General features: G+C 41.0%; 1 protein-coding gene across 1 annotated transcript; it reads left to right on the plus strand.

The window, feature by feature from the left end:
* Positions 1–7,532: 7,532 nt before the first annotated feature.
* Positions 7,533–10,109, plus strand: LOC134864181 (general transcription factor II-I repeat domain-containing protein 2A-like). The gene is made up of 2 exons (XM_063882980.1): positions 7,533–8,753; positions 9,022–10,109. Exons 1-2 carry the CDS (start codon positions 7,881–7,883, stop codon positions 9,994–9,996), a joined length of 1,848 nt encoding a protein of 615 aa, XP_063739050.1. The 5' UTR covers positions 7,533–7,880; the 3' UTR covers positions 9,997–10,109.
* Positions 10,110–10,477: the final 368 nt, after the last annotated feature.

The raw sequence follows: 10,477 nt of genomic DNA on the forward strand, positions 1-10,477 counted from the left end.
TTACTGAGAGAAACTCCACAGCTATGGTCTGTATCTGCACAGCTTCACATTCACACATCCGCTTTTCACACCTCCGAGCTGCCTGTTGCAATCATAGCCTTTGTGTTGTTGCTGCCTTGCTCAAAGACAACTTTATAGTTAGTTTTTTCTTTTCCGAAATCTGCAAGTTGAAGGGGTTAAGTTTTGGTTTTGGTTTTCCAACACAAATTACTGTGCAAAGCCTAAGAGTGAGATAAATCACTGTGGCAAATTATTATTTGTTATCATAATCATAACTTTAATACTCCCATATTTTCAACAAGACATAACGTAACGTAACGTTACATGTTCTTACAAGGCCTTTCAAAGCCTCAGAGACCAATTTTTAGGACATTCTGAAACTAACACCATCCTGGATATAATACTATCATGTATTTGTAATACTACCTAGTATCATGTTCTGTGAAAGATGTCATGTTGCTCTAAGGGTGTTACCACAAACTGTCTATAACTATCGCTTGAATAAAATAAAGTGATCTAAAGACATCAATTAATTTTTCAATGAACTCCAACCTGACTAAAGGAAGTTGGTAAGCCAAATTAAAGATTTGAGATAATGTGTTAAACAGCTTATTACTGCTTATTTTCAGGTTCATATTTACTATACTGTGACATCTACATGCTTCAATGTTCAAAAAGGTCTTTATTTTTCTCATACTGCTGTACCCCTTTTCACCCTCGGTCTGAAACCAGAGCCCAGTTTTCTTTGATTGATTAGCTGGTGAGCTCTGTGGTGATTGGTCAGCTACTTAGAGATGTCCCTCCCATTAGCCATATCATGTACAATACGTCATTGCGCTTGCCAATGGAAATGCAAGTCTTGCAAAGTGATGTCGGGTTTAAGCCGTTGCAGACTGTTTACATGTACAAAAACCTGCATAACACAGAAAGGGAAAACCCCAAAAGTATTATACTGCTCCTTTAAGTAATCCTGTGATGTAACTTTTTAATTCAAAAGTGACATCAGGAGTTGGTTAAAATGAGAGTGCAGGTGCTGGCAGTTACAGTATGTGCGCCTGTGGAATATTTCCCTGCATGCCTCAGTGATGCGTGTCATGTTGTTGTGCCTCAATATTCCTTGTCCATACTCAGTGCTGCTGGTCAGCATGGTGGAGCTCGTGTAGGGCTTTAGCATTGCTCTTGTCCGTGCCGATTGCTTATTTGTTCATATTTGTGTGGACACAATGCCACAGCGCCTTTCCCTGTGTTGTTTATCTGCGTATTGTAGCTGCAGGCACACGGTGATGCTGCACATGCTGATGCTGTCTATTATGTGAGCATCTGCCATGATTATTCTGTTCCCACTCCCCTGTAAATCAAATTCCCTGTCTCTCTCTGTAGATTTGCCAGAGTCACATGGAGGCGAACTTCCATTTCATATTCAGAAGCTAGATATATGCTCAGTTTCCTGTGGCGCAGACACTAGTTATAGTCACCACATATGTTGGCCGGACCACAGGCCCGTTTGAAGAACAAGCAGCTCTTGTATTTTAGCACACAAACAAGTCGAGATAATGATAAGTTCTCCCAGTGAGGGGAGATAAAGGGTAGACAGCGACGGTCTTTGAAATAGAACATAGCGTGAAGCACCACAAGTCATCAACTGGAATTACACTTCAACTTGTATTTCTCATATCTTTTAAGTTGTGCCAGGCAATCATCAAAAGAGGAAGGAAAGCACACAGGACAGAGCTGCACTGCTTTACAATTAAGCTCTTCAAAAAGCGACAAGATAGGTAGATAAGGAAACAGTGGCTTGATTCCCGGGGACAAAACAATAAGTAGTTGATGTTTTGTGGCAGTGGTTGGGCCCCTTAAGGTATAAGTGTGTTCCAAATTGTCTTCTCCGCTGCATTTCATTACTGGTGGGAAAATGCTGGGTGAAGTTTGCAAAGAAGACGGAGAAATAGGTCACGGTACGACATGTGAACACTTGAGACGCATTCCAAACTGTTACTGCAGGGGAGATATGATCTGTCCTGCCAGACAATTAGTGAACAATAATTAGTGCAGCTGGATGCATGCATCTGTCATCCTTTCCTCAAAGACATTCCATAGGAGGATTATCAGTCACATTTTCTACTTCCTAAATTTTGGGGGGTTTTGTGAGTGCATGTGTTTTGGGTGTGTGCAAGAAAAAGGCTTGCAGGCATGAAGGTTTGTGTGGGTGGTTGTTTGTTGTGACTGTCTCTGTGTCGATCACTGTCTCGATGCAGGATGTAGAGAACCATCCCGTTTACTGAGAAATGAGAAAGCACATGGAAACTTTGTTTTGTTTTTTCCCCCACATTCGTCAGGTTGAAAAGTTCTTTCCTGAGAGGGTATGATGGTGAAGGCTCCCGTCACCAGAAAACAGACGGAGAACTCACAAGGCTGGGATGAACCGCATCAGTGCACTCGCTCTGATTTAATAAAGGAATTTAAAACGGAGCAGATGACTCACTCCTGTTGAAGTATTGAAGGATTTTAAATTGTAAAACATCCAATTGGAAGAGGAAAGCCTGTGTAATGATAAAAATAGGTAATGGTTAAATATGAAAAATATTGTTAGTTTTACTTTTTTTAAAGAATATATATATATATATTTATTTATTTATGTATTTATTTATTTATTTATTTAATTATTGGAAACAACGTTAGTTGAAGCGGGAGGGCAGAAAATATATAGCTTATATCCCTCCTGTCAGTTATTCAATAACATCTTTTTTGGTTAAAGATAATTCACTTTAGCAATTAATTAGCAAAATAACTGCACACTTTATAAGTTTGAGGATATACAACATTTAAAATGTTTCAAATCTTAAATAAAAATGTCATTCAAAAAAGATTTAGATCACAACATAATTTACTATGACAAGAATCATTTTAAAGACTCAAAGAACTCTTTTCACACTCACACACACAAAGTCATCTCTGATTGGTTAGCTGGCCAACTCTCTTGTGATTGGTCAACCGCTTTGAGATGTCCCCTTGGGCGATCACATACAATGTGTTGGAGCCTTAGCCAATAGGAGCTTGAATGTTACATAGTGATGTCATTATTTTACGGAGGTAAGCAAAGGAGTCCAATGGAGGCAGGGGGAGTGTGGGGGAGAGAAACTCCCTCTGGGAGTTTCATAATTCTCACCCCTGTCGTTTTTGGGGATTCTTCTCGTCCAGCGCCAGTCCAGCTGGATGAGCCCAGTCACACTGCAGTGGAATCTGACAGTGAGTGCTTTTGCTTTAAAACGGCAGCTCTGTGAGAGAATCAGCGAGGTACCCCCGGGGCGCTGATACTCTCATGTGAAGTAAGCAATCTGTCGACTCCTCCGCTCTAAAAATAAACACCAAAGAAAGGGGCATATCTTATTTATCTCTCTTCATGTGAGTGCACAATTCCTTTGTTTGTGCTTGCTGTCAGATATGATGAGAGCATCATAACCTGCAGAACATTGAATTGATAAAGTATTGCATTACTCACTGTAAGTAGCCCGATGTCTGACTGCATCACATCCAAAGAAGAAGGCTGAATATTTCCCATACCACTTCACTCAAATTCACAGCATGGAAAGAAGTTTGTATGACAATCATTGAAGATGAAAGTTAAAGCAGCCGTCCAACTTTTGGGCAGCACCTTTGTAAGGATCACCCAGTGACTGATTGCTCTTACATTAATTCCAAGATGTGTCAATCATCATGAAGAAACTCACATCATGTCAAAGAGTTTCTTGAAATGATACATGGTACATATCTCATCACTGGTAAGCAACTGCCTTCTCTATGTTTGATCATGTTGCACTTATTTTCTACCAACAAGCTCAACTTATTACTCATTCTTCTACACCGGTATGGGGCTCAGGAGATATATCGTTGTACTCTTATCAAAAGGTCAGTGGTTCCCAACCCTAATTAAAATCAGAATGTCGGCAGTTCCTAACCCTAATTTGTATCAGTGGGGCCTAAGACCAACCCAGCCCCAGCAGTTAACATGTCAAGTTGTACTTGGGCAAGACATTTAACCCTAAATGGCTCCCAATGGCATGGTCAACGTTGTGTATATTTTTGTAAATGTTACTCTTTCAGCATGTTGCTCCTTGTATGAACATTTTAATTTGAGGGTGAATGTTGAGTGCTTTTAGGTATTGTAAAGAATGGAAAAGCGTCATATATATTCGACCTACCATTTATTCACTGTAGGATTACAGTACATTAACGATAACATGATAGATGGATTGGATGGATGGAATACAAATATAATAAAATAAACATTCTTTAAACTACTGACAACATTTATCTGTGTTGGAATTCAACAGAGTGGTCTCTTAATTTTTTCCAGAGCTGTATATATATATAAATATACAGTGGGGCAAAAAAGTATTTAGTCAGCCACCAATTGTGCAAGTTCTCCCATTTAAAAAGATGAGAGAGGCCTGTAATTTTCATCATAGGTATACCTCAACTATGAGAGACAAAATGAGAAAAGAAATCCAGAAAATCACATTGTAGGATTTTTAATGAATTTATTTCAAATGATTGTGGAAAATAAGTATTTGGTCAATAACAAAAGTTCATCTCAATACTTTGTTATATACCCTTTGTTGGCAATGACAGAGGTCAAACGTTTTCTGTAAGTCTTCACAAGGTTTTCACACACTGTTGCTGGTATTTTGGCCCATTCCTCCATGCAGATCTCCTCTAAAGCAGTGATGTTTTGGGGCTGTCGCTGGGCAACACGGACTTTCAACTCCCTCCAAAGATTTTTCTATGGGGTTGAGATCTGGAGACTGGCTAGGCCACTCCAGGACCTTGAAATGCTTCTTACGAAGCCACTCCTTCGTTGCCCTGGCGGTGTGTTTGGGATCATTGTCATGCTGAAAGACCCAGCCACGCTTCATCTTCAGTGCCCTTGCTGATGGAAGGAGGTTTTCACTCAAAATCTCACGATACATGGCCCCATTCATTCTTTCCTTTACACGGATCAGTCGTCCTGGTCCCTTTGCAGAAAAACAGCCCCAAAGCATGATGTTTCCACCCCCATGCTTCACAGTAGGTATGGTGTTCTTTGGATGCAACTCTGCATTCTTTCTCCTCCAAACACGACGAGTTGAGTTTTTACCAAAAAGTTCTATTTTGGTTTCATCTGACCATATGACATTCTCCCAATCCTCTTCTGGATCATCCAAATGCCCTCTAGCAAACTTCAGACGGGCCTGGACATGTACTGGCTTAAGCAGGGGGACACGTCTGGAACTGCAGGATTTAAGTCCCTGGCGGCGTAGTGTGTTACTGATGGTAGCCTCTGTTACTTTGGTCCCAGCTCTCTGCAGGTCATTCACTAGGTCCCCCCGTGTGGTTCTGGGATTTTTGCTCACCGTTCTTGTGATCATTTTGGGGTGAGATCTTGCATGGAGCCCCAGATCGAGGGAGATTAGCAGTGGTCTTGTATGTCTTCCATTTTCTATTAATTGCTCCCACAGTTGATTTCTTCACACCAAGCTGCTTACCTATTGCAGATTCAGTTTTCCCAGCCTGGTGCAGGTCTACAATTTTGTCTCTGGTCTCCTTTGACAGCTCTTTGGTCTTGGCCATAGTGGAGTTTGGAGTATGACTGTTTGAGGTTGTGGACAGGTGTCTTTTATACTGATAACGAGTTAAAAAAGGTACCATTAATACAGGTAACGAGTGGAGGACAGAGGAGCCTCTTAAAGAAGAAGTTACAGGTCTGTGAGAGCCAGAAATCTTGCTTGTTTGTAGGTGACCAAATACTTATTTTCTACAATAATTTACCAATTAATTCATTAAAAATCCTACAATGTGATTTCCTGGATTTTGTTTTCTCATTCTGTCTCTCATAGTTGAGGTATACCTATGATAAAAATTACAGGCCTCTCTCATCTTTTTAAATGGGAGAACTTGCACAATTGGTGGCTGACTAAATACTTTTTTTTCCCCACTGTATATATATATATCCACAGTAGAACAAAAACATGTATAAAATATCTAAATAATATAAAAAAACACAGAATCATAAAGGCTACAACTTTATTTTAAGTACAAAGGAAATACATGGTTTATAACACATTATGAAACACAACAATTTAGTTTAAAAAAACAATTACTATTGACTATTTGAGGATTTGTAGATGTGTATTAATAACTCACTGTAAGGATTTGTTCACATGTGTAATTATATTTATATAAGTGATTGCAGCTTTGTTATACTGTCTTATCCATCATTGGTTAACTGCTTGTGCTCGTAATGAACATGATGGTAAGCATTCAAAATGTCTTATAACTTCATTATGTATAGTTATGTAAATATGCATTGTGGGTTTATACTTTCTTACAACTGCTAAAAAAGGATGGCTAATAGCGTCTACTAAACCAAGAGAATGTTTAAAGAAAGAGAAGCCTTTTAATAGCTCTCTGGGCATTGTCCCAAAAGGCCCAAAAGTGTCTTTATAGAGAGAGAGTGTGTGTGTGTGTGTGTGTGTGTGTGTGTGTGTGTGTGTGTGTGTGTGTGTGTGTGTGTGTGTGTGTGTGTGTGTGTGTGTGTGTGTGTGTGTGTGTGTGTGTCCCTAATCTCCAATATAAGGCTACTCAAGCTGTCTTTGTTGCTCTACTACAGAATCCTCTGAGGAAGTTTTCCTTTCAGGGTCGCATTGCTTAATATACAAATGATAAGTAGCTAAGAGAGGGACAGCAGATGAAACCTGGGTCTGTAAATCTTTGTCAATGTGATTGGTTTTCCCTGACAAGGCAATGGGAAAAAAAAGTTCAAAGACATTTGCGTGCCAAAAACACAAATAAATGTAATTAAACACAGCAACATCATCAATCTCCCCAACAGTGCGCCTGTCAGGCCCTTCTCTGTGCTGAATTAACAGCGGGTGGGCTTCTACTGGCCAGGGGGGCCGCTGTCTGGCAGGCTGGGCTACTATCTTACTTGGCGCCAAGCCACGGCGAGATGCTTTGATTGGCCAATGAGAGATACAGTAGAAGCGCATCGTTCACTCCAGGGGACGAGCAGCTGAGGCTGTTTATGATGAGATTATTCTGCAACCAGTTGATTAAATGGACGCACACGTATATCAGTCATGGCGTAGGAGGGATTACACCAGATGGATTGGAATGTACAGCACATTATAAGCGTGATATTGATGTGAAAGCGCATCATGAACATTTTCATACTATAATCCTATTGATTAACCATTTGCTTGGCTTGTAACACAGTTCCAAACATTGTGTGAACAAGACGTTTCCTTCCATAGTGCCTGTGTTACTATACCAAGATCCCCTGAGGATCATGTGATCATGATGGTATACAACTTTATGTTTTTTGAGCAATCAGTTAATCCATGCATGAAATCCCGTCATCCCAAACGCTTCTGGAGAGCTTTTCTCACGTATTGGTAATGAGATGGGAAGTTAGCATTAGCTTATCAGCTCCCTTTGCTCCGTTTCAAACAACACTTGGGCGAACATTGAACGTCTACATCAGGGGTCACCAACGCGTCGCCCGCGGGCGCCATGGCGCCCTCGAGGACTACTTGAGTCGCCCGCGAAGGCCTGTTCTAAAATAGCCTAGTTCTCACGTGACACACAACTTTATTTTATTCGTTGTTAAACTTTCTATTATTTTTAAATATATTGCATTGCTTGTAAGAAGATAACAATATGCAGTATGCACGCATATAAACATATGCCTACTTATAAAACGTAATTTGTGTAAAATAAAATGCTTCAGATTACGTAGATTGGACCTAGCTGGTCTCCACGACAACCGTTGCGTGGAGACCGAGTCCAGTCAGTGCAGTGAAGCGAAGTCAAGATGAACGGATGATTACAATTTAATCGAAAACATGGCAGAAAAAAGAAAGAGAACGTATTATTTTCACGGTGAATGGGAGCAAGAGTTTTTTTTTACCACTGTAAAAGATGCCTGCGTGTGTCTCATTTGCCGGGCGACTGTGGCGATACCAAAGCGGCACAATGTTGAGAGGCATTTCAAGACCTGTCACGCAAGCTACCATGCTAACTACCCACCGGGCAGCGCACTACGAGTGGAAAAAGTAAGTGAGCTAAAGGCAGGATTGTGCAAGCAACAGTCTTTTTTCACAAGACCAGCTAAAAAATCTCAGAAAGCTACCGAAGCCTCGTTCAGAGCAACAGAACACCTGATAAAGAAGAAGAAGGCATTTACAGATGGAGACCTTTTCAAGGAAACGATGATGATAGTTCTGAACACTGTGCTTAAAGACGAGAAATATGGGAAGGAAGTGCTCTCTTCTGTAGCTGATGTTCAAATGGGGGCAAGCACAATGGTCAGGAGAGTGACAGCAATGTCCGACAACTTGACTGATCAGCTGGACCAGGATCTCAGGGAGTGCAGGTGGTTCAGCATCCAATGTGATGAGTCCATCGACAGCAGCAGCACGGCGCAGCTGATGATGTTTGTTCGGATGGTGTTTCAAGATTTCTCTACAAAAGAGGAACTTCTCACACTACTCCCCCTAAAAACCAGCACAAGGGGGGTTGATATCTACAACGCGGTGAAGGAGTTTTTCAACAACAGAAACATACCACTGGAAAAGCTGGTGTCGATTACCACCGATGGGGCTCCTGCGATGACCGGACGGCATGCAGGGTTCATCGCGCTCTGTAAAAGCGACCCAGCGTTCCCGAAATTCGTACAGTACCACTGCATCATTCACCAGCAGGCCTTATGTGCAAAGGTGCGTTTTCATTTTGTATTTTATTAATTTATGTTATCCTTGTTGTAGGCCTAATATCCTATTTGTAATTATGAGTAGGCCTATTGGGCATATTTTACGCATCTGCTTGTAGACCGGCCCCTACTGCGCTTTTTGGTCGTTAGAGTCAACTTCATAGTTGTGATACGGCGCTATATAAATACATTTTGTTTTGTATTGTATTGTATTGTATTGTATTGTTATTGTTTTTAAGTGCTTTGAGTAAGAGTGATTTTATTTTATTTTTAAGGTGATCGGCTTCGAGCACGTAATGACTCCTGTTGTGAGGATCATAAACAGCATCCGTTCCAAAGCTAAACAACACCGAAGTTTCAAGGTGATGTTGGCGGAGCTGTCGGCTGAATATGGGGACCTGCTTCTCCACACGGACATCCGATGGCTCAGCAGAGGACGGATTCTGCTCCGGTTTTTGTCGCTGTTGAGGGAGATCAAAGATTTTATGAAATCTAGAGACGAAGACACATCGCTGCTGGAGGACGTTGCGTGGCTACTAGACCTGGCATTTCTGACGGACATTACTGGAAAACTGAACAATCTGAACTGTGCGCTGCAAGGCAAAGGTAAGACTGTTGCCGACATGATCAGTGCTTTAAATGCGTTTAAAGCACAGATGAGCATTTTCTCTGCGCATTTACAGAGAAAAAAGGTGCTGCACTTCCCCTCTTTGCAGATGGTGCTGAACGACAATACCTCTGCGTCTGAGATTTTTGGCAACGCTGCCGAAAAATACACTCAAGTCATAAACAGGGTTGGGCAAGAGTTTGAGAATAGGTTTTGTGACATTGATAAACTTGAGCCATGTGTGTCGTTCGTTTCGAATCCATTTATAAACGTGGACACAACGTCCATTGCTGAGCAACTAAGTGCAATGTTCAGCTTGGATGCTGGGCAGGTGGAAATAGAAATAGTGACACTGCAGAATGACATTCGCCTCAAAGCCCACCAGGCTGCAGCAAACTTTTGGGGCCTTGTTGATACTGAAAAGTACAGTGGTCTGTGCACAGCAGCAATGAAGGTTGCCAGTCTGTTTGGGTCTACCTATCTTTGTGAATCAGCCTTTTCTGACATGAATTTCATAAAAAACGAACACAGAACACGGCTCACTGATGCACATCTGCAAGACTCACTCAGACTTGCAGTGTCAAATTACAGCCCAGATTACGAGGCCCTGGTTGCCAGCATGCAATGCCAGGCTTCCCATTAAAACTTATGAAAGATTGTGATGGATTAAATAGGCCTATAAATACTTTTGTTTAATGTTATGTTGTTCTGTTTGATGGTGATTACAGTGAAATAGAAATAAAGTGCTGATTTTGATATTTGTCTGTTTCCTTCCTTTTTAAGCCATTATTGATAATTAGGCCTATTGTGCAAATTTGTTAAAATGAGCAGTGTCCTCAAACAGGTGAATATAACTAATTAGTTTTACTATTAATAATAACATACAATTAAAGGTAAACCGCGCAAATTTGAAGCGTACCAAATTGGTAGCCCTTCACATTAATCGGTACCCAAGAAGTAGCCCTCAGTTCAAAAAAGGTTGGTGACCCCTGGTCTACATGATAAATGTGATCATTTGATGTCACTCAGGTTAATTAAAAGGCTGTCGCACCTGACTGGTGATGGAGGGGATGTGAGGAAATAGGCCTGAATAACCAATTAAGTCTCTTTCGTGTTATGAAAAT

Source organism: Eleginops maclovinus, chromosome 5, assembly GCF_036324505.1.
Source record: "Eleginops maclovinus isolate JMC-PN-2008 ecotype Puerto Natales chromosome 5, JC_Emac_rtc_rv5, whole genome shotgun sequence".
In the NCBI taxonomy this organism is placed as follows: domain Eukaryota; kingdom Metazoa; phylum Chordata; class Actinopteri; order Perciformes; family Eleginopidae; genus Eleginops; species Eleginops maclovinus.

Bases quoted from the DNA above. Each gene is read 5' to 3' on its own strand.
- LOC134864181 (XM_063882980.1), top strand. From the start codon at position 7,881: ATGGCAGAAAAAAGAAAGAGAACGTATTATTTTCACGGTGAATGGGAG. The intron at 8,754-9,021 runs GTGCGTTTTCAT...TTTATTTTTAAG, and splicing joins AGCAGGCCTTATGTGCAAAG to GTGATCGGCTTCGAGCACGT.